General features: G+C 41.4%; 1 protein-coding gene and 1 long non-coding RNA gene across 2 annotated transcripts; one reads left to right on the plus strand and one right to left on the minus strand.

The window, feature by feature from the left end:
- The first annotated feature begins 281 nt into the window (after window positions 1-281).
- Window positions 282-3,765, plus strand: LOC104942419 (uncharacterized). Its single transcript, XR_798012.1, has 2 exons — window positions 282-441; window positions 1,350-3,765. It is a non-coding gene; the product is annotated as an uncharacterized lncRNA (long non-coding RNA).
- Window positions 3,766-12,082: 8,317 nt separating this feature from the next.
- abhd3 (abhydrolase domain containing 3, phospholipase) lies at window positions 12,083-23,944 on the minus strand. The gene is made up of 9 exons (XM_010767637.1): window positions 23,637-23,944; window positions 22,356-22,519; window positions 20,371-20,553; window positions 19,135-19,180; window positions 14,274-14,386; window positions 13,666-13,839; window positions 13,212-13,260; window positions 12,956-13,121; window positions 12,083-12,328 (listed from the first exon to the last, which is right to left on the minus strand). The coding sequence occupies exons 1-9, from the start codon at window positions 23,802-23,804 to the stop codon at window positions 12,135-12,137; spliced, it is 1,257 nt and encodes a 418-aa protein (XP_010765939.1). The 5' UTR covers window positions 23,805-23,944; the 3' UTR covers window positions 12,083-12,134.
- Window positions 23,945-25,485: the final 1,541 nt, after the last annotated feature.

Here is a 25,485-nt window from a genome sequence, read left to right on the forward strand (position 1 = left end):
GAACATTCTGACCTGCATCAACGCACATGCAAACACTGAATGCTAGCAGTGCAGAGTTTTGATGTGCGTTTCTGCACGTAAGGTGACTTTCTCTGCACATTTTCTGCGTTTGCATTTTCTCCTGTTATGGAAATAAATCATGTTCCACGCATTTCAACCTATACACTAGCTCCAATTGCTCATTATATAGGTTTCATAGGGATATTTTAATTAATTGTGTGCTAAGAAATGTCACTTGATGTTACCTTTAGTTTGATTTAGTAGAAATAATCAATTGTTTATGGTTATATCTTTTGTCCCAGATTTCTGTGTGCTACATCAACTCTCGTCCACACTCCACCAACCTGAGCCATCAGGGCGTGCTGTTCAGCGGCCTGCTGCTTTACCTCTGTGACTCCTTCGTCGTTTCTGGACTCCTCAAGAAATTCCGCTTCCTCAAAGGTGACACATCAGTAGTTTGGCCCCTGCCTCTGTAGATTTTGACTCTGACACCACACTGGTTTTTGTTCTGTCATGTGAGAAAAACAACCCTCACAATAACCTGATTTAAAAATTAAGGAATTATAATGGGAGAAATATGTATTTTATTTAGAATATACTTTATTGAAAATAAGGGGTCCTATCTATAAAAAAAAATGTGCTAACAAAACTTTTGTCCATTTCAAGAGTTTAAATCATGTTTTTATTTTTGCCTAGATAATATTGTAAATCATCAATAACATGTAGTATTTGAGAAAACTGTCTTGAGCATGCCTAGGTATATATATTTTTCCATGTGTCTTTCTGTGATTGTTGCCTTTTTGTACTCATAAGTTAATGCATATTAGCATTACATTACATTACATTGCATTTAGCTGACGTTTGTATCCAAAGCGACTTACAATAAGTACATTCGACCAAGAAGATACAAACTTGAAGAAAACAGAATCATATAAGTATATCAGGTTTCATAGAGCCAAACATTTCAAGTGCTACTCAACTGGCTTTAGATAAGTCAGTCCTTTATTAGTATATAAGTGCTTTGTTAGTATATAAGTGGTTTTTTCATTTTATTGCTCGAAGTGGAGTCGAAAGAGATGTATTTTCAGTCTGCGCCGGAAGATGTGTAAACTTTCTGCTGTCCTGATGTCAATGGGGAGCTCATTCCACCATTTTGGAGCCAGGATAGCAAACCAACGTGTTTTTGCTGATGGGAACTTGGGTCCCCCTCGCAGTGCGGGTGCAAATAGATTAATAAATATATCACAAGCCTGGGTAGATAAAATAAGCAGCAAGCAAGTGTATAAGGGTTTATAACAGGGCTTTTACACTCTGGGAACATTTTTTTTAAGTCTTGTTCATGTCCGCAGGCGCCACTCTCTGCGTGATCTGCCAAGACCGGAGCTCCCTGCGTCAGACCATCGTCCGACTGGAGCTGGAGGATGAGTGGCAGTTCCGCCTGCGGGACGAGTTTCAGACCGCCAACTGCAGTGAGGACCGGCCCCTCTACTTTCTGACTGGCCGCCATGTTTGAACCTGACACATGGATCCACTGCTCGGCTGTAGAAACATTATAAAAAAGGAGGAAATACTTTATCCCAAACGAGCCAGCGATCGTAATTCTTGCCTTTCCAATGGAAGGGCAGAGGGGAAAAGCTGGAGCCCAAGATCCAAAGTGCCCCACAGGTGGACACATGTGCACTATGCCTGGCTCTGAACAGGGTCGGTGCTTGTTTTAACTTTTGCTTGGCGCTGGGTTGGTCTCCACTCGAGCTTGTGTTCTACAAAAGAAAAGACTGATGTGGAAAAAGCCCAGCTGAAACTGAACTTTATTTGTTTTGAGGTTTGCATAAATGGACGATCCCAGATCAATGATGTGACTATTTGAAGAATGTATCTGTACATAAATATATGTACTTTGCCAGCTGTATGTCCTTTTCTGGGTATACTGTTTATCTCAGGGTTTTAAAGGGAGATCAAAGGGAGGTCGCTGAAGCTGTTCTCACCGTGTATTGTTGGCATTAACTTATGTTGGCACTAAAGACATCTCAGCTTTACCTTGCCTTTTCCCTTCGCTTTTCTTGTCCCTCCTCGCCTGCCCTGCCTCTCAAACAAAGCTCATTGACAAGTCAACACACTACATTAAATAAATATCAACACAGAGAATGGCCTGTAGCCTATTTGAATCATAACACAAATGAAAATGGGGACTCCTTTTTTCTTGTGCCTCAAAAAATATTTATGTGGCACTGATAATCCTTCTGACGGGGAGCTATATGAGTGTGGTTTAGTCTGTAAATGACTGACACATTCATTTATCCAAAGACTTTGACTACAACTAGAGAAAAGTACAAGTTGTGTCCTTTTAAGAAATAGTTGTGTGTTGGCTTAACTACACAGCTTTGAAGCAGGTGTGTTGTCTAGAACAGACTTATCTGTGTTGTTTTGCTTTTACAACGTATCTGTTAATATTTTATGCCAATCAGGCTGAGCATCATGGAAGTGGGATTAGTTTACTGGTATGTTTTACATTACATATGTTTTGGTTAGGCATCTACTGACTTGAATACTGGGTATTTTAGCATAATCACATAAAGTCAGTAAATGCCATATAATAAACCAGCCTCTTCACTGCCAAATATCCTGCTACTGACTGTGCCTGGGATTTCACTTCCTGTTACAATGTTCTGAGGTTTATTGTAAGTAGATGGTAATGGCTACCATCCACACTCACAATCTGCCAACCTTTTGTCCCCATAACAGAGGAAAATCAAGGAAAGGGTTTCAAACTGTCGAAAGCAGCTGACCAGATCATTTCATATACTTGAAAGAAGAATGTTTTTGTATGTTTATGTGCAGGGTTGTCCAAAGAATGTGCCTTAGGTGACGTTTCATACAGTCACAGCTTAAGTCATTATTTTTTTGGACCAATAAGAATGAAGAAACCATTTAACTGTGAGGCGAAGAAGTGTAGTTTGTCTGATTGAAGCAAAATGAAATAATTGCATTTCGTACTGTACTGTTTAAAGCTTTGTTTACATTATTAATATATTATATCATTCCCCAAACCACTGAGGGTTACTGATGTTTTTTTAGTCTTGTGTAACTTCTGCCAGTCTGTTTCAGTCATGACGTCTTTCTGCATTTTATTTGATGTTGCAATGGCAAAAAGAATCTACCTAGATGTGTCCTTAACCATATGTCTGTATCCCGTCCTGTTCTTGTGTTGGATTTTTATTGAAAATGAAAATCAGGTCCATGAGGGATTCTTATTTATTTGACAAGCGTTTTGGACTGATAATCATATTGAAGTGTAATATTTGATTGCATGCTTAGCTCGCTTAAAATTAGGGAGTTTGTCCTCTTCAAAACCATCCGTGAAGGCTTTGCACAAGAGCCAAAGAATGATTCTTAGATCTATTGAATGTCAATGGGGGAAGGAAATGTAAACTTGCACTAGTTGCCAGCAGAAAAAATATATTTCCCACTGTTAATTGCACGCCCCCAAATTAGTCCAAATATAAGACTGGTGATCAACATTTTAAGTTAAACTCCAATGGTCCGTAGAATGTGTCTTTCTTTTGAATAATTTAACACTTAATATGCAACTTGCTCACACAATCTTCACTGAAATGTGTTTGAAAACCATGTGCAGCCCAGTGTTAGCCTTGGTGTCCGGGTGATCTACCTCATGTTTATCATTGTGGTTGGGGGCTGTGAACATATGACATTTAAGGCTATTGTTGTTGAAAATGTATGAATGTAATAAAATGGCTTCTAAAATCATGTGTCTCTTTTTTTATATGGTTTCACCTTGCAAAAACTCAAGCTGTGCAGCCGCATGATTTTTATTTTATCTTAGTGGACTTAGTTAAGGTTCCCAATACTGCTGAATGATCTAGTAAGATGCAAGTGCATTAATTCACTTCTAAAGCATGTTGTTGAAGTGAATATAAGAACATACTGAATATCCAGCCCTGTATTTGGCATGACATTTGAAATCCTCTTATCAATTTAACCCTAAATCTTTTTGTTCTCTTAAAACCTGTTGAACCCCATCCCTGTTTTTCAGGTCTCAGGCTCGAAAATGACATTCCCAGAACAAATGACCATATCGTCCCTTCTAAAAAGGTTAAATTAATAATATTTTTTCTCAAAGTAATGATAAACCTGTGAGTTGGATGTAGAAAAGTCAGAATCAATATAGATGTTTTTTATTTTAAAGAAAATTCAGATTGAACATAGTAAAAAACTGTTTTGTACTTATAGTGAAAACTCACCTTGGATGATGGGTTAGTAGACTAAAAGCTTTAGGAATCCAAAGTACAACATATAATAAGTACCCTGTATCAATATTGATGCAAAACAAGTGATATTTGACCTTTTTAGACAGATTTAGCAAAAAAAAACCTCTTCTGGGGCCATTTGGGTGGATTTTTCACATCTCTGGCTCCCCCTGCTGGATTTTGACATGTGACATCTCTTTCTAACCGTCAGAGCCAATGGAATCGAGGGGAACTCCCACATAGTCCCACATAGTCCCACATACAACCTTTTCAACTCCTCCCTGTCCCAAGGAACCGTTCCCTCTGCCTTCAAAACTGATCCTCAAGAAACCCGGTCTGGATCCCTCCTCCCTCAGTAATTACCGCCCCATCTCCAACCTCCCCTTTCTCTCTAAAACAATAGAACGCATCATCTCAAAACAACTCCACCGCCATCTCCAAAAAAATGACCTTTTTGAACCCCTTCAGTCTGGTTTTCGTCCTCACCACAGCACAGAAACGGCACTCATCAAAGTCCTCAATTCCCTCCTCACCTCTGCTGACACCGGTTCCCTCAACATCCTCATCCGCCTTGACCTGAGTGCAGCCTTCGATACCGTGAGCCACACCATCCTGCTTACCCGACTCCGGGATATCGGTATCGAAGGTACTGCACTCAGGTGGCTCCAGTCCTACCTCTCCGACAGATCCCACTTCATCTCCCTCAACAATCACTCCTCTACCACAGCTTCAGTCACCCAAGGTGTTCCCCAAGGTTCAGTACTCGGCCCCCTCCTCTTCATCATCTACATCCTCCCCCTTGGTCAGATTCTCCGCCATCACAACCTGGACTTTCACTGCTATGCTGACGACACACAGATCTACCTCAGCACCAAATCCCCCCACAACCCCCCTCTCACACACATCGAATCCTGTCTGACTGCAATAAAATCCTGGATGCAACACAACTTCCTCAAACTCAACAGCAATAAAACTGAACTCCTCCTCATCGGCTCCAAATCCACCCTCAGCAAAACCCCCAACCTGACACTCACCATCGATGGCACCCCTGTTTCCCCCTCCAGACCAGGCACAGGCACGCAACTTGGGCGTGATATCACCACCATCTAACCTCAACAGTTGGTAAAACCATCATTTTTACACCTCCGCAATATCCAAACTCCGTCCCTCTCCTACCCAGATGAGCGCTCATTACCCTTTCATCTCTCCCTGACTATTGCAATCCTCTCTTCCCATAGGGCCATCACTGAGCTTCCGGGCGCTCTGTCCACAGCGAAAAGGCTACACTGTCCCCACTGAAGCTGACCCGGAGTTGGGCCTTCCAGCGTTCCAGGGAAGATTTGAGCAGCAAGCAGCCGGTCTGAGGTGGATCTCTTCGAGCGGGACATGATCACGGGAGTGTTGGTAGAGATGAGCAGGAGAGTACGTCGGCAACGATCAACGACCACCCTGAGGTAGGTTGAACATACTCCGGGGCACAGCCTGGCGTGGCCAAGCCAGATGGTCGGAGGGCAGCTCACCCACTGGGCTTTATAGGGACCTGCAGGCAGAGGGCGGGCGGTGAGAGACCTACACCAACGTCGGATGTAAGGACGTTTGGTGGTTTGTAGTGAATGGCGCGCGCTGCAGTCGGCTCGAGCACATAAAAAAAACAAAAACCCAACACCACCGGAAAGCCAGTGAGTTATTTGAGGACCGGGTGGACTGATGATTGCCATGAATTCTGGTCGTGGGTTGAGAGTCCTGGCGGTCTGCGCTGTCTGGTATCGAGACAGAACACAGCTGGTCACACTGCCACACCAATCCATCGGGCATCACATCACCCCGGTCCTCAAAGAACCTCCACTGCTTCCCGTCCTCACACACCGCATTCTACAAACTCCCTGGTCCTCACCTATAAGCCACTCCACCTACTGGAGTCTGTTGAGGGATGTTGTGGATGCCCGAAGAGGAATGAGAAGCGATGAGTTGCAATAGTCAAGGCGGGATGGAGATATGAATAGAGCGGTCGATGAGTCGCGCTTCAGGCTGCGGGGGGCGGGTGAGAGAGGTGACGGATGTTTGGCGTATAGTTGCGGAGGTGGAAACACTGCGAGGTTTTTAGCATAGCACTTCGCCTGGCGGATGTGGGGGTCGAGCGTCAGAGGGCTCGGGGTCGAATATCACGCGCAAGGTTGCGCGTCTGGGGTGGCGAGGGGGAACCAGGGCGTGCGCATCGATGGTACGACGTGTCAGGTTGGGGGTTTTGCCCCCTGAGCGGTGCGAACCAAGGATTTGGAGGCGGCGATCGAGCGAGGAGTGATTCAGTTATTCATTGCTGTTGAGTTTTGAGGAAGTTGTGTTGGGCATCCCAGGATGCTTCTTATTGCAGTCAGACAGGATTCCCGATGTGTGTGAGAGGGGGGTTGTGGGGGATCTATGGTGCCTCGAGGTAGATCTGTGTGATACGATCAGGCCATACGGCAGGGAAAGCTTCCAATTTNAACTTTATCAACCTATGGATTAACCGATTCAGCCGCGTTTTTTCTCGTTTTAATGCCATTGAACACGTCTTTTGATCAGATTAACAGCTACGGTGAGACGATCTCCCTAGAAGCTACGTAAAGGTACGTGTTGTGATGTCTGTCTTTGCTTCCCCTGTCGCAAATTCGGATGACTCAGTGATGATATATATATACCTAAATAATCTGTGGAACCTCAGCTTTAATCGGAGATCTTGTATGTGCAGCTACGATAAGTAATAAGGGTACTTTTATCTTGAGTTCTGTGCCAATGTCCGTTAGCATTTTTCGCTAAGGGGTCATTTAGATGCTTCTTATGAGACTTGTGTTTTGTTTTGGTAAAAATGGTTTATATCGTCAGTTAGCTGAGATTATTTCCATTAATCTGGTATAACACATTAATAGGTTCTTAAGTATTAAGATCCGCCGGCGGGGACCCTGGGGCTTAACAGGTTAAAGCAGACAACATAATACATCAGTTTTACCTTCAGATGCACGACTGATTGGACCCTACACTCTTCCATAAGTGGGTCAAAAATGACCCATATTAGAATCAATGTGTTTTTATGCCATTTCTCTCACTTTGGTTAAGAATAGTCACTTGTATAATAATTCATGTTGTATTTTGGTCCACGCAAGAATTATTTTATGTTTGAAATAAAAGAAAATGTCACGTTTAACATTTTGAAGTGGCCCCGTGTTGTGTCCCGTCAGAAATGTTAAGTCCAGTCATGTTTCATGTTTTTGTTTAATAATTTTCTGTCTTGTCTCCCACTTCCTATCTTGGTGTGTGTCTCCCGCCCTCATCAGCGTCAGCCCCGCCTCTGATTGTTTCCACCTGTGTCCAGTTACCTTTTGTTTATAAGTCCCCAGCTTCCCTTTGTTCCTCGTCAGTTCGTCTTCTCCTGTCCTCATGCCAGAACTCTGCTCATCAGCATTTGCTTATTTTGACACATGCCTGATTCATGCTCCTGAAAACTTTTTGTAAGTTTTGTTCCTCACGTTATGAGCGTTTTTTGTTGAGCCTTATTGAAGCTCTTTATTTTTTGTCACCTCGCAAAGAGTGTTTTTCTTTTTGTATATCCTTTTTGGTAAATAAAGTATATAGCTTATACTTTATCTCTGGCTCTCAGTGGCTCCAAGTACTGTCTCCCCTCCTATAGAAATAACTCCCTCGGGTCTTATTAGTTGGCCCTCTGACACCCCAGGTTTTTTCTACTGGAGCAGCAACGAGATAACTCCCACTTCCTGTGGGGCGAAAACCGGAGTCGGTCCTAAATTAGAGACAATTCGTCCCAGAAGTTGCCCTTTTCTGAATTTACGTGGGCTGGCGTCTNGGATGTGCACCTAGGATAAGTAATAAGGGAGCTAGGAGTGATTATCGGTGCAGTAATAGGTTAGCATTTTTCGCTCAGGGGTCATTTAGATGCTTCTTATGAGACTTGTGTTTTGTTTTGGTAAAAATGGTTTGTATCGTCAGTTAGCTGAGATTATTCCAGTTAACCTGGTATAACACATTAATAGGTTCTTAAATATTGTAACGTTCACAGATGGAGTCGGAAACCGGCTTCAAGTTATTAGGCTTTAATAACTCTTCTTTTCATAGAATCACAGATTCAGGAACAGCTTGTGGATTCAACCTCACACACTCTCTGACGCTAACTCCCACACATACCCATATATATAACAGTGTCTACGTCACAACTTCCCCGCCCTCCCCCGTCTGCTCCCCCAACCACAGGATCGCACCTAGACCAGCATCACTGTGCAGCTCTGTGATTGGCAGAGAGACGGGGGATGCCTGAGTGACACCCTCAGCATCCTATCAGGGTCGCTACACTATTAAGATCCCCTGAGACACAGTGTTGTGAAAAAAAGAAAAAAAATACCCGCCGACGGGGACCTTGGGGCTTAACAGGTTTTAAAGAGTGAACACCAGGACCCTGCTTGTTTCCTTGTCACCTACTTTCCTAATTTCGGTTTTAACTTCGCACTGCTTTAGCTTTGCACTGTGACTATAGTTATCACAAAATGGCTTCATGATGGAGGCTAGGACTGTTAGGGCACAGGGGCATTGCTGGTCCAGGGACGGGACTATTTCAGGTCCTGCAAAGTAATATTAGAGCACACTTTCCATCAACCTCCAACCCCTGTGTGATATAATACAGGTCTATTTTCAGCCAGCTGCAGGCAAGACAGGATAAGGAAGAGAGGGCAAGACAGAGCTGCCGGCATGCTGATCTGGCGCCTCATTATTGCTCTTTGAGAAAAGCATAAAGATGTGGTGCATGAAGCCCAAGGGATTTTAAATGTCCCAATGTGATTCATTTTGAGAAACTGGAGAATTCCCATGCATCAAAAGAGTGCAAAGGGTAATTGACTTTTTCATGACTGCAACAATACACCATGACCAAGCAATGACCTTTGGTTCAAATATACTGCAATTTTACATGTGTTGCAGTTTCCTATTTCAATTTCATGTGCGATTTCTTTAGCTGTTATTTAAACAAACACTTTGAAAGAAAATGATAGAAAAGTCCCTTGATAATTCTGACATAGTTTTTTCAATTATTAAGTCCTTAGGCAATACAGGAATTATTATTATTGACGTTCAAACACTAATGTGATTAAAAGTATCACTGTACCAAACCAAAAATCCTTCTATTTAACTGTTAATATTTAGAACATTGCTTGTGTAATGATCTGTCACTATATAATTATGCAATGTACATTTGTACATCAGCTGAGATATCAACGACGTTTATAACAAGGGGATTGCTGCCACATAATATCACTTTTCATAGTGGGTAACCAACAGCAAATCACTCATCCCTCTTGGCAGTCTACTCTAATTACTCTCTGGCTTCCTAAAACCAAAGCTCATCTGTCTGTGGGTTTATTGGGGGGTTGGGGTGAAGGTAAGTGGAGTGCCGGGGGATTACAGTTGCCTTTGGTGGATCACATCCACTACTGCGGCTATGCATATCCTATCAGCAGCTAAGCCTGTGAGTGTGGAGTGAGTCAATTCAGGGAGCAAAAGCCCTACACTGTGATGTAACAAGGAGAGGGAGTGTGACCCTGCAGTGACACGCTGCTCATGCAGTAAGCCAGCTCAAGTGGTAGACTGTCAAATGCCTTGACTTCAGGGGACGAGTCTGTGACCGCGGCTGACGTCCAGTGTCAGCTCGACACCCTTACGTGACTAAGCTTTTGACTGGATATTATCGGTATTGAGTCACAGGTTTAAAGCCCTCTTTTTGTAGGCAGACAGAGAGTTGAAATAGAACTGCTGACAAAAGTCAGGCAATTATTCTAACCTGCAGTACATGGGCAGTCGGGCAATCCAATATACTCTGTTGAGAAAATACATTACAAGCAGAATCACTTGAGACAGCAGACAAATGCACCTATACTCTGTTTAATAATTTGTTAAATACAGCATATTACACTCATTGTGATAATGTGCATATACTTGCAATTATACAATAGAGACTATTTTTTAATTCAAAATCTTATTGCTGCACACACGTAAGACAGAATTTTAGTTTTTTTTTTTCGTCTTCTATTTATGTAGTGTACAAAATGAAATGCAGCATTCTATGAAAACAAACATGTCCTTTGTGCTACAGAAGTGATGTTAAGGTTAAGGACATGATGATGATGACACACGTGCTACTTAATGGACAAAAAGTTGGCAAAACAAAGACACCAAAAATTCCACAGGAACAGGAAGTCAAATTCCCTCATGCAGTGCATTACTGAAAGTCTGGCCGCCTGTCAGATCTGATCGCTTCATCGATGTCAACTCATACGCGGTAACCAGCCCCTTGATCATTGTTGGTAAAACTAAATCAATAAACGACTGACAACCAGGTTCCATTAACGATGCATCTTGTAAAGGAACATCCACCACTTCAGACAGCCAATACTCACTGTCTCCCAATGTGCATTAGTTTCTTCTCATCACTGCTTCTAGTACCCTCAGACTCATTTAAAGAACTACCAACATCTTCACAAAGAAAACCTCATGGAATTCATATACTGCTCTGTTCGGCCTTTGGGATAAACTTTCAAATATCAAATGAAATGAAGTGCCTTGCGTTAAGGAGTTAGAGGCATGGTAATATCAACAAAAATAGTGCAATTTCACATTCCTTGTCATTAATGAATTATTTTCCATGTTACACAACTATTTTTGGTGTGCGTAAAGGTAGAATATGTGAAAATAAAAGTGCATGCAGAAGGTTAAAGGAAGAGAAAATCGACATCTTGGGCAATACGCCGATATGCTTTCTTGCAGAGAGTTTGATTTGAAGATTGACATATTTCTCATATGTACGCTAAACATGAGACAGCCGTTAAGCTAACTTTAGCTTAGCTTAGCATGAAATCAGGAAGTTGTAGGAAACTACTAGCCTGAGTTCTACTAAGGTATAAAACAATCTGCGGGCCAGTGATTGTAGTTTTGTTGCATTAGATAGAGCCAGGCGAGCTGTTTCCCCCTGCTTCAAGTCTATATGCTAAGCTAATCAGATGCTAGTTGTAGACTTGAAGTGGCATCTATCTTCTTAACTAACTCTCTGCTAAAAAGAAAATAAGCACATTTACAAAGATATTAAACTATTAAAATAAGAAAACAATATAAACTTCTACTTCTTTTTAAAGGGAAATACAAATTAAAGGAGAACGATTGACAAAACAAATTGACCCAGGAAGTATGAGTAAATAAATAAAATCCCTGAGGGCTAAAATCCTACTGACACAATTACTAAAGGTTCATGAATAAAGATGATTGAATTTTCATGTACAGTACTTGTGTTATATTACAAATAAATTGATTGCACAAGGTAAACGCATTTAATTTGTTAGCTAGCTAATGTAACTAAATGAGATGGAAAAAGACTTAGCTTTTCTACAGTGACGAACAGCTTTGCTTGTTTTTTTTACAAGTATACCACTAGAACGTTACATACAATTACTTGTAACTGTGCGTAATAAATAAATTAATGTTTGCAATGTGCAACACATATGCTGCATCCAATTAGATGTGCCTTTCAAATAAGAACACACGTTTTTTGCTTGTGGCAGGAGGAAGAATAGGATGGAGTGATGGAGGGCAAAGATAAAGATAAAGTCCATGGAAGGAAGGAAATAAGTAGAATAGGGCTGGATAGAGAGGAAATAAAGGATGGAGGTTAAAAAAAGGTTAAGGAATTATGTTAGATAAAAGAAGAATGGAGTAAAAATGGAAGTTATAAAGAATGGAATGCAGCAAGTAAAGATGGATGGCAAACATTTTGAAAATGTAAAGAAAGGAAGGAAGGAAAGAACATACGAGAGAGGAAGTACAACTAAAGGAACACTTTGTTCAGTTCTCTGAACAGGAAAGGTCTTGGAGTCCGGTGCCTTGTTCAATGACCGCCTTGGCAAACTGCTTGAAGACTCGGTCCATGTAAGTGCTCCGTCGAGGCCACAGGCCCTCAAGGAAACCAATATGGCCGCCGTGACAGGTAATGAGCAGGGCCAGGTTAGGATTCTGCTTCACGGCCTCCACTGGAATGGCTGCAAAGGAAACCGATTATTTAAAGGTCCCCTATTATACTGTTTTTCATCAATATATTATATGTCTGAGATACAAAACATGTCTCTGAAGTGTTTGGCTCAAAATACCAAACAGATCATGCATTGTAGCATCCCATAAACCCCTCTGTTTCAGCCCTGTTTCAAAAGTGCTGATTCTCTGTCTGTTACTTTAGATGAAAATAAGGAGCCACTCCCCACGCCCCTCTGAGAGATATTTGGGTAAACAGAACACATGGTGCTCTCGGAGGAGATTCAGGTGATAAGGTGGGGGGGTGTACCTTGGTTGGTGATTGGCTAATGGTTACACAAGCCAGAAAAACCTTATGACATCATAAAGTGGCCAAAATCTGATCAGCTCATTTTCAGACAGGTTTTACTTTTTATATAATTGGATCGGGACAAATAGTGAGCGAATATTTTTTCCTGAAACTTTCAGAATCTCTTTACACATGTTTATTTATAAAAGACATGAAAAAGTGGATTTTGCATAATAGGTGACCTTACGTGCAGTGTTTTCATATATATGTAACATCAGCTTTTCTAATGCATCCAATCCATACTAACAAGGTTTTGTACAGAAAACCTGGTGAGGGGGCTGGGACTCACCATGCGACGGTGAAAAGACATCATCAGCAGCATTCAGACACAGCATTGGCACCTTCACAGATTTCAGCCTGTGGACGGGACTGGCATCAAGGTAGTAGTCATCATTGGTGGAATAACCAAACATAATGGAGGTGAACCTCTCGTCAAACTCTCTGATGGTCTTTGCCTGTAGGGATCAGGTAAGTTCATTAAAATGTGGCTACTTTGTTTAATTAGACTAGCATTTGTGACAAAGTTCTACCAAAAATAATCCAACCTTCATGACATGATCGATGTCGTAACACTTTTCAAGCACTGGTCTGTGTCTGCAGAGAAGATTAAAAATAAAACTGTCACCGACTGCTGTGAGGTGAAATGAATTGCAGCTGAAAATGTCCCTAAAAAATGTTGACAAGGTTAAAACTGCATTATGACACAACAATCAAGCTCACTTTCAAAGTAATACCAGAAAAGGCATTATTGTGCATTTATATCATGCCCATTTTAGGACACGTGTTCAGGGTATGACAATTGCTAAGTGTTCACAGACTTTTTTTTTTATAATGCTTTGTTCATCAGCTAACAAATAAAAAAACACAGCAGCACTTTTGTCTCTAAAATTGAAGTGCAATGTCTAAAAAGGTAATATGGGGGTTTTTCAATATCCCTAAACATTTAACCCATAGCATTAGCAGCGAGTTAGCGGCTGCAGTAATCCTGCTCAGGCTGACCTGTCCACAGAGGCTTGTAGGCAGCTGGTGAGGTAAGAGTTGAAGAGGAAGCGGTCCAGGGGTTTTTCCAGTGAAGCAGTGCACTCAAACACATCCCAGCCTGCTGAGAAGACCACCACCCCTTTCAGACAGGTCTTATGGCCTTTACGCCCCAAATAGTTGGCCAGCATCATCCTGAAAAAATGGAGAGACGGCGAGAGGTAGGGACAAATGGAGAAAAAAGAAAAACGGTATTGGAACATGTTTCATTTTTTACCAATCCTTCACTTCAATGGATTAGGGCTGTGCAGTAAAAAAAGCACATTTTTTGGCATGCTACAATGACGACTGGGATCATAATAAAGCACCTAAATGACACTACATTGTTTAGGCTAACGCGGATATCAAAAGATAATATTAAAGAAATGGCAATAAGAAATACCAATATCATCTATTTTCACTTCTATAACCCCATAAGCATTGGGAGTGTTTAATATTAAAGGAGGACAAAGAGAGAGAGAGAGAGTTATACAACAACCTGACTAACTAAACAAGTAAATATGAGTGAGTTTTACAGTAAATAGTCAGGTGATTTGTGGGTATTGCATTTCATAGAGTGGCTTTATTACCCGCCCATAGATACTCCAGCAGCCATGATTTGAGCAGCTTCATTCGTCCTCTGTATGTGTTCAATAACAGTCTCCAGATCCTCTGTGTTGGCTGCACAGTATGTCCTCGGCGTCTGTGTGGGACCAAAAGACAGCACTCTTTTATTTCTGTTGTTGGAAATGCATTGTAACTCGTATGACGCCATGAACAGTAGACATGTGTGAGACATACATGGCATATACAGTAGATAAATACAGTCGATAATGACAGCAGACACGTGGACACAGAGAGCTTACAGATGAATATGTAGCAGATACAATCTCCCTGGCGACATAAGAACCTTTGTTATTTACAGGCAGAGATAGCAGCACAGTAAGTTGACCTGAGTCTATCTCTGTCAGGCTGCACATGGTATTTTCTATCCTTAGGGTATATCAGTTAGTGTTATCTGCTTGCGCTGTACAGTACACGATGTTTAGAAAATATTAATGAGCATAGTAATAAGATGAGTGACGCTTGCAGGAGACTGACGTTTTAAGGTTTATTGGATCTAGTACAGGGGTGTCAAACTCAATTTCATCGCGGGCCACATTCGCTTAAAAGGTTGCACTCAAAGGGCCGGTTGTAACTATATAAATATATAATATATATATATATATAAAATAATGTATTATATTACATTATTGCCTCTGAATTTGATTATTATCGGATAGGATAATAACTTAGTAATTAACTACGTCTGAAAGCAGAAGTCCAGGGTAAATAATTGCAAGTCTCTTCAGTGTGCATGTCACAAAACGAGATGCATTGTGGGACATGTAGTTTATGGGAAACCTGCTTCTGTAAAGTGGCATGGAACCGTATTATAAACATATTATATTCTTTGCAAGCCCTTGCGGGGCCACATAAAATGAAGTCGCGGGCTGGATTTGGCCCCCGTGCCTTGAGTTTGAGACCCCTGATCTAGTACAAGGAGAACAGAAGATGACTAATACAAGCAAATACGGAGATACATTCCTATTGTATGCCACCATCAATTCTCACGCAAAGCTATTCTTTTTTGATATTCATCTTAAATAGGGCGGGAAGTGCACTTGTTTTTTAAAGATGGAACATATTGATGGTGCTTCCTATTCAACACATTCTAAGCATGACAGCCGTATCATCGCCCTCTATGACGTAACTGTAGAGACTTTCTTTTCTCCCTGACCCTGCATGGCAATGGGCCGGTCTTAACTCATATCAGATATGAACAGATCATTTCCCATGTTTATGTTATGTGACGATATCTTGGAGAGTATGATCTGACACCAGAGATGAAACAGGTGATTTAAAGGAGACATGTCATGGCCATTTCCACTGATCATAATTCCATTGTTGAGGTCTACTAGAATAGATTTATATTGTGCAATTTTCCAAACTCACATTGGTTTCTCATAGTATCTCTGTAAACTACGTGTATTCACTGAATTTCACTCTCTGCCTTTAACGGCTCGTTGTAGCTCCAGTAGCTCCAGCCCCCACCCTCCCTGTGACCACAGTGTGCTCTGATTGGTCGGGACGTTGTGAATCGCGCTGAGCTCCGTGGAGGTGTGGTTTCCTTGTTTAGCGATACACAGCCAAACACAGCCAAACTCATCCTGAGCACACACAAACTCACAGCCGAAGTAAAAACAATAAGTGTGGCTTGATATTGAGCAAGAAAAAGGTTTATAGGTTGATAAACGCTGTGAGAATGGGTCTGCAGAGAGAATTTCGCCGCAATCCCAACTGTCTGTTATCAGCCTGCAGCCAGGGAGGAGAAATCAGCAGAGCTGCCTGCACTGTGTGTGTGTGTGTGTGTGTGTGTGTGTGAGGAANNCCCCACACACACACACACACACACACACACACACACACACACACACACAGAAGCCCTGTTTTCACTTGATACGCTCTGTTTGGCTCTGATAAACATTACTCAGCATGTTTCTAGACCTTTCTTTTCCCAGCAGTGTGTTGATCCCTTCACCCCTGCATGACTCAGCAGTTCTCAGGCTGTGTGATTCACGCTGCATGTCACCTTGTGTCATCATTAGATTTCATGTGACCGTGAATCATTTCATCACATTACCAAGTTGCTTTTTGCCTTGTCATTGCTGATGAAGTCTGACCTCACTTCAGTTCAACCAACCAGGACATTTGAGTTCAAGATGATCAACAATATTCAAACTTTCCCTCTTGTATTAACTCAGGCTGTCCATTCATTTAACGATTTGGGATTTTAAAGCCAAATTCTCCTGAGGCAAGGTACTAATAATGGCGCATTTCCACTACAGCGCGGAGCTCGCTTTAAGCGTGCCGAGCCGTGCCCGTTTTTGGTTACGTTTCCACCTGGCGTAGTTCCGGCTAGCGGGTACTATTTCACAGTTTTCTGGCCCCATAAAATCGAGGTTCTTTCCGGGCCAACAACCAGGCTGAGTCGGGCTGAGTATGCTAAACTAGAGAGAGAATCGCTGGCAAGGGGGCTACAACTACAACAAGATGAACATATTTGACCGTGACTTAGTTGTAATACACGTTTCAAAAGGATGCCGAAGTAACAACATACTGATACCGGTTAGTAAAAACCATGAATTAATGCTTTGACAAGTCTGCAGACAGACGGCAGGCGAGAACACCTTTTAAAATGCATGTTTTCTAATGGAGATCGGCTAAGCTAACGCAGTAAATGCTCCGACCGTCCACACTCACAACAACGGCCTAAACAGACATAAATAAACCAGCGACTGTATTCGCCATGACACAGACAGTCTGTGGTTTGTACTTGTTTAACTTTTGTCTAGTTTCTGAACAGATATGAGGAGCTGTGAGCTTGAGTGCTAACAGCTAACGGCTGTGTTGTTTTTCTGGGGCTCTCATTGAAGATGACGTCACAGCTCCGCCTACACTGCGTTACTATATACTATACTACCCCAGTTTCTAAACTGTAATGGAAATGCGCCATAAAGTGAGCCAGTCCTAACGAGGCCTAGCCATACCGAGCGAGTCCAAGCGAGGCCGTGTAGTGGAAATGCGCCACAAGTGTCAGAAAACACAACCCTCTCTCTTTTCCTCCATACCCAAATCACTAAAAACGGGGCTGCAACAGATCTGATACAGACTGATACAGATTTGAAATATCTCTGACGTCAGAAACGAGGAGCTCCGCCTCCATGGGCAACTCTCCACCTATCAGGAGGAGACAGCCACGGCGTTCGAAAGCGCTGGAGACGCTGTAGTACATATGCCAGGCCTGTAGGTGGCGCTGTAATCTGCCACAAAAGCAGCGAAGAAGGCTTCTCAGAATCAGCCCTTGCAAAAACAGGGCTAAAAAAGAGCAAATGAAAGAGTGAAATGAGGCATGGCTAAAATGCATGATCTGCTTGGTATTTTGAAAAAAAAACTTTGCAGACATTATATAGGTATGGCCCTACAATATATTATTCAAATATAGCATGATAGGTCCACTTTACTACTGCTACTCCACTAGCTTTAGATAAGCCAGTCCTTTGTTAGTACTGTATATAAGTGCTTTGTTAGCAATTTTATTGCTCGAAGTGGAGTCGAAAGAGGTGAGTTTTTAGTCTGCGACGGAAGATGTGTAAGCTTTCTGCAGTACTGATGTCAATGGGGAGCTCATTCCACCATTTTGGAGCCAGGATAGCAAACCCACGTGTGTTTGCTGATGGGAACTTGGGTCCCCCTCTTTACCAAAGTAAAAAAAAACCTACTCAAAGGAGACTATTTAACAAGTCCATATTCTAAGAATGATGATAATAATATATTATATAATACCAATAACTGGACACATTTATCCACTGCAAAGCTACTCAACAGGAAAGAGTAATGTAATAGGCTTTTTACAAGTCTAGAAATAGGGCACTAGCGCTCAGGAAAGTCTTAGAGGCGGGAGGCATCTATCACACAGCGGGTCATTCTAAAACCAAAGCTCTGGCCTATTTAAACAATGGACGATATTCACACTAAGTGGACACAGAGAAAACACTCACAGCAGCATGCAAATGCTGTATCATTTGCATAGAATGTATCACAATGTCTAAGTTAAATGCAATGTCTAAGTTAAATGCATGCCTTACCGCCAGCAATTGGTACAGTGCCAAGGTCTTTGGGTTTAAACTTTTTTTTTTCAATCTCAGGACAGCTGAGACAACTAAATGCTAGTCACTTGGCTATGACCTCAAACACAGTTTCAATCCCAATGACACTTAGCTCTTTTGACAGTTTCACCCCCTTTTTCAGCAGCTGAATCAGAATATAGCAAAGACAACAGCAGGTCACAGCCCCTGATTCAAAATGCACACCCACAAAGATGAACATTAGATTGCTTGTAAAGAGACAGCATTTGTTCATGAATGAGATCTCTGTATGGAAGTGATGGTAGGATGGTATCAGGGTGATACAGTTGTCCATAAAGAATGCTCCTCTGTTCCAAAGACATTCAGACAGAGAGGGGGGGGGGGACATAAAACACAGTGGGCTCGCTATGCACTCAGAGCTCTGGCTTTTTGTTAGCTAAATATACCCATGTGTATCAGGACAGATTTAGCCAGGTGTCAGAACAGCACGTGCTGGAAGAGGTCATACTTCTGTGTATCTGCATTAAGATACAATATCTGCCTGCAACTTAATCCTTTATATGCAACAACATTGTCTGTCCAGCATCTGCTTAGAGCTCCCTCGGTGACACGTGTGGAATAAATATGCTCTGTTCTGGTTAAGGCAATGAAAAGGACAACTCTGCTGACAAAGGGAAAAACAACTGTTCTCGAAAAGCTTTTTTATCACATATGCACCTCAGTGCGGATGGGTTGAAAAGTAGGACACATGTTAGATTCTTACCAGCAGTGTTTCACCGGAAACCCCTCTGTTGTTGAATACCACACATCTGAAATACACAAAATTAATCTCTTAAAAAAGTTTTAATAGAGCTGCAGAGATAAGTCAAGGGGTCAATCATCAGAAAATAAATGATCAACTATTTTCTGGTAACAGCATTAATAAAAGCTTAGCTTAAATTGAAAACTGAATATCTTTGGGTTTTTGTCTCATGGTGATGAGAGTTGATCCGATTTAAATATGTCACCTTGGGGCAGTTTTCACAATTTCTTGTCATTTGAAAGACAAAAAGATGAATACGTTCATTTTTAGGGTTTGCCTTTTAATCAAAAGCATGTATACAGGGTTGAAACAAATGTCCAGGCTCTAATAAGGTTATGCTAGCTTTTTTGCTGTTGCTACAAGCTACCAACTTTCATGTTCAAAGGGAGCATGGTTTCCCAAATATCTTTAACAACTGAACTGGGAACAAGATGAGATGTGCAGAAGCACAGCTGCGTGAAGAGCATTCTATTTGTACTGTAAAGTAAAGACATCAGCATCCCTCCTGTCATCCATTATCTGGAGTCAGTCCTGTTTTGGTTGGTGTAACTCAGCGGCAGGGTGGGACTAGATGGTGTGTTTTAGTGTGTGTGTGTTTGTGTTCTTAAACACACACTGCAACATAGATACGGAAGCTGGACTGGGCTAAGCTGCAAAGCTTGTACCGGGATAAGCTGTAATTCATTAAGCTACACAGACAGGGGTGAGGGCTGGAAGATGCTGAGTTTGCCTTGCTTTCCAAAATCTGGGTGAAAGAATGAGTGCAGAGAGTACAGAGAGAGATAGATTATTTTGGAGAGGACGAAGGGAGGAAACAAGTGCCTCCCTCTGCAACTCTTCAAGCTTGTGCTTCGTTTGGCTATTTACAAAAAGCTGCTCTTGACACGAAGCTTAGCTGCTCACTTTAGTTGTGCACTTCACCTGACATAACCCCAAGGCACTGGAACTCAGTCACCCATTATGCAATAGTAACCAAATCAGTGGAACAGTGGGTGTCACATTTACCTTTTGTTGATCTTGAAAAAGGCTTCAAGGCCGAAACATAATCAAGACATTCCAATATGATTGGACAAAATATGTGTAGATGAATGGAAAATCAGAGCATAATGGACAGAGAGTGTCAGATGTGTGATTCAGTGCAGTGTATCTGTGCTAAGCGCTGGATTTGTGCCAGGGTATCCAGCCAAGACCACCCACCTATAGCCCAGATCCCGGCTCTGCTGGACCATGTGCAGGATGTAGGACTCTCGGCTTGTGCCGGTCAGCCCGGGGAGAAGGAGGGCTGTGGGCCTGGTGGCAGGGTCGGGATGAGAAAGGCTGTCATCATTGTCAAACCAATCCAAAGAGATCTGTCCTCCATCTGGTGCCTTAATAAGCTCACTGCAGAGACGAGAGGGACACGACGAATCAGCCACGACAATTATTAATTTGTCTCATTCAAACACATGGAGACACTCAAGCACAAAAATACATGTACATAGTCATCTTCTCTTTCCGGTTGCATTATTTGCATAATTATTCATTTCTAGTTAGTTCTAGGTGAAGTGACTCCTTTATTGCATCCATCAAAAGCACTCCCAAAGGGGAATTGGATATGTGAGCAGAGCGCTCACTTACAGCTGCCTCATTTCCCTCGGGACTACCTTGTCAGTGCGCTATGCAACGCAAAGCAAGTTCAGATAAGGATGAGGGCATTGCACCAGGAGGTTCTGGTAGTCAATCAATTTCTTTGCTCTACAACCCTAGCCTGGCAGATGAGGTCCTTCAGTACCAGCGCTTGTGCCTTTTAAAACCTGCACTGCACACACACAGAAGCCAGTGAGCGAACTTGGCGGTAAAGACATCAGAATGAAATTACAGAACCGCCATGAAATATGCACAGGAAGTTAGACCTTAAGGTCAGCCAGGGCCAATCCAGAGCGACCAGTGCATAGAGTGGGAGGGGAACTGATGCTAATCCTCTGATTGGACAATGAGATGACTCAAAAGACATGTCCGTCCTTGGGTCATCCTTGGGTAACTTCATTATGGAGTGGGGGGACGTACTGTTGTCCCTGGAGGAAACGTGTTAATAACTTAAGTGAATACTCCTACTGTCTGTTATCAGTTCTACGGATGAGTCTGTGTGCATTATGGGAACATTTGTCACCTTGGCAGAAGAGAAAATCAATAAAGTGTGACCCAACATTGCGATCGGTAAAATATAATTTGTAGGCGAGGACATCTCTGAAGCACTACAAGTATGTATATTGAAACATATATTGCCTTATTATATTATATTGTGGCTCTTGCAAATGTGCACATAGTGCAATTTTGATAAAATTCCACTTAAATGCTCAGCCCTACAGTAATAGTAATTAAACTGAATAGATAAAAACTGCTGCGAAAAGAAAAATTGCAAACTTTTGATTGAGTGTCTAAACTTTTAACAGATCCAGAACAGATTTATTCCAGCTATGGACAAAAGTTCATATAGACAATTTGGGTTGATCCAACCACGGGTACCTGGCTGACAACCACCTCACATCATACAATCATACTGTAAAGGCAAAGAGGCCATTGAAAATAGTGAGTGAATACATTATACATGATGTGAGAATGTAATGTGAATAAATATGTAATGTGTATTAATAATGGAAATAAGTCTCTCCTAATTCAATATAATCCCCTCTACAGTATGTGCAAAGGGGGCAAGGAATGCAGTTGCAATTAATCTTGAACACAGTGTACATTATCAAAGGGCACGCAGGGCGGCCTAAGCCAGCATCATGACACAAAAGATTTATTTCTCCTCTGAGCCTTTGAAACTCTGCTAAGAATAAGACTAGGATTTGTTTCCAGTTGTGAAACTGTTCACAAAGATACCAAGAAATACGCAATGGCAGTTTCTTGGTGACAAAGATTATTTTTAAAGGCTTTTCGCTGTGGGCATGGAAAATTCTGCAGTGCCATTTAATTATTCTAAAAATGCCAGAACAATTAAGCTGTCTATAAAAGCACACACACTGTACTTTTGCAAACCTGAACTTTAGCTGTTGTACAGCTCACACTCTCTTAATGAGGTAAAATACAACTAGTTAGGCGTGTCTACTTCATGGTCTACTTGCAAGGAAAGATATTTTCTTGGGAAAATACAACTTGTGTGATAGATAATTAGTACGTCAGTCATGGTGAAGACTTACTTTCTGTAGACAACCCCTGGTTTGGCTGTGACAAACGGTCTCAATAAAGTCTGGATGCGGCTTTCCCAGCACCAAAAGGTGGGGTAGTAGGTCTCTGACACTACCGGACATTGCTCCCTCAGAAATTGGTAGAACTTTTTACCCCCGGAGATGAGCTTTGGCTTCTGCAATAGACAGGGGAAAGGGTGAAAATACAAGTAATTGTTTTCATTTTTGCCTCAGGGTGCAATTCATTTGACTGTTCATTATATGACAGCAGATCCTTCCATGTAATGAAGCTTAGCTCTTGTTTGTAACATCATATGTTGTAAAATGTTAAATTGCATTAAAACTTACATTTTGGTCTCACTACATAAATACTTCAAAACAGACCAAATAATTATTTAAAAATATTACAGAATATTTACGTTGTGGTATATGATTACATTTCAGCATACAACAGAAACACATCTGCTTAATCTATTATACTTTAACAGATCATATTAAACGTTAATCCTTCATTAGTATTGCATAACAACAACTAGTAAAGGTTTTTATCTTTGATCGTTGATATCAATGGGATTTTCACCTGGTTAAATAAAGGCTACACACATCTAATAAAGCCATCGTCTATTACAGTAGCTTCATTTTTTGATTAAGGTCATTCCACTGGAGAAATGGTAGGATGATTGTTAATAAATCCAGCAATCTAATTGACAAATCAAACTTATTATCTAATATGTTTACTCACATAATACATTTCTATAAAAAAAGATATTCCTGGTTCTATTAATGTCATTGTTTAACTCGTGCATAATCTTATTCAGCAGGGGATTTGTAATTACATAAAGCCAACACCGTGAGTCTGCTTGCCATGAAATGAATGACGGCAATTTTACCATGCAGCGCAGAAAGCCTTGAAACGGCATGTCTAGCTAACATACAGTAACGTTAGCCTAGCATGGTCAATGCCGACATCAAACTGTATGCAGGGGATTGATTTATTGTTGTTACATAAGTGCTGCACATGGATGTAGATGAATGTGCACATCAATTTTAGATGAATGTGCGCATCCGAGCGTGTCTTATATGCCTGAGATCCATCCCACATGTGTAACGTTTGCACACTGGTGCACAGATGAAACATAATCGAGACCTCCATCAGCAGGAGCCCCAGTCAACACCATCACCCGGCCGGAAGAGTGATGCTCCACCATGACAAGCACAGCGGTTTTTATTGAACATGCAGGACCATAATGCACATAATAGTCCCTCTAAAGCAGGTTATAAAACATGACTTACCTTTGCTACTGAAAGCAAATAATAGCAGGTGTACGCTGCGCTAAAGCCCAGAACCAGAGACAGTCCTAACCCCGATCCAAAAAGCCCAACTTTCACTTGATTTTCCAGATAATGTGAGAGGTCCCTAGTTAAAATGTTGAAATTGAAGTCCAGCTCAGTCCAGATCATTGCAAGGTCTCCTGTTTATCCTCGTACTGCAAGGACAGCGGCCAGCTCGGGTGAAAGTCAGCTGTGTCTGCCTGCGAGCCCACTGTTAAGGAGGAACAATAGTAAAGGGGACCATATAAGGGGAGATATAACGCTGTGTGCAGAGCGGTGGCGCTTTATGACCGGCTATGTACAGTCAGACAGACAAGCAGGCAGGCTCACAGTCGCTCCCTGCAGACTACAGGGGGGAGGTGCACCCTGCGGCTCTGCAGATGCAGTATTGGCCTGGAAGCCTTCCCTTGAACTCAGCCAAAAGACAATAAACAGATAGGTGCAATGACAGCATTCAGAGTTCGGAAGTAACTGAGTGCATTTACTCAAGTACTGTACTTCTTGAGTATTTCCCTTTGATGGTACTGTATACTTTTACTCCACTACATTTCAAAGGAAAAGTAATGTTATTTTACTCCACCACATTTATTTACCACCTTTAGCTACTTTTAACAAAATGCATCTCTAAAAATTAAAGTAGTGATTCAAGATTCAAGGATTTTATTGTCATTCGTACAGTGTAGTTATGTCGATGACAATAGGTCACATGCTCCTCCAACAGTGCAACACAATAAAACAGATACAATAGTGCAAGTAAATACAGTACACATAAAATATAATAGAAATAGTGGATTAACTAAGACAAAACAGTAATACAAATTATTTTAAAAAAAAAATCAGAACTGTTTTTGTCTATAACAGTCAAATGTAACTCAATGCAACAATAGTATCTAAATGTCACATTTATAGATAGATTTATATACTTTAAGTACATTTAACTGATAATACCTTTGTACTTTTACAGTAAGATTTTGAATGCAGGTCTTTTACATGTAGTGAAGTATTTTGATAATAATGGTACTTTTACTCAAAGTAAAGCCTCTGAATTCTTCTTCCATCACTAACAGCATTACCTTCTTCAGCTTCTTAAACAATGTAACGTGTTTGCTGCAGTGGTAATCCACATTACAACTGGATTATCAACAGAAGGCAGCTACCCCAGGGGCTACAGACCCACAGGGGGCGCCAATTAGATGGTGGTAATTTAATTAACTGAGAATGCGTTTGTAGGGCTACTGTATGCACCACTAAAGCACACTATGATAGGCGCCTTAAGGCAACATATTGCCTAATTTGGGGCCCCATTTAGTATTGAAGGACCCTGGGTAACTGCTTAAGCGCTTTTATTTAAATGAAATTCATGTTGAGTTTATATGGTAGATTTAAGGTGCATTTCTGCTTAATCCTTACATAATGCAACGAGATCGGAAACAAGTTCAAAAGGGCCCACAGAAATGTTTTCCCGGAGCTAGAGAGTGCTATTCTAATATGTGCCAACCGGAGATTATTATTGTTTGTCTTTGAAAGTAGTCTGTTTTGGTGTTATCAGACACATGTACAGCATCTGGTGAGTCTGATATAAATACAATTTCAACTTAGAAATGTGTTGATTATGAACAGTTAATACAAATGTAATATACAAAGCAAATAGAATAATTTTTCAATATCTTAGTTGAGTTATGTTTACAATTAATAACTGAATTCAGTAAAGTAAAGTTTTAACATGTCCTTGAAAGGAAAAACAAAAGCCATTCCATTTATAAATACCAGCTGGAATTCTTGGACAGACTTTTTCTTCTGTGTCTGCTGG

This window comes from Notothenia coriiceps, unplaced genomic scaffold (assembly GCF_000735185.1).
Source record: "Notothenia coriiceps isolate Sejong01 unplaced genomic scaffold, NC01 NC01_scaffold00004495, whole genome shotgun sequence".
NCBI lineage: Eukaryota > Metazoa > Chordata > Actinopteri > Perciformes > Nototheniidae > Notothenia > Notothenia coriiceps.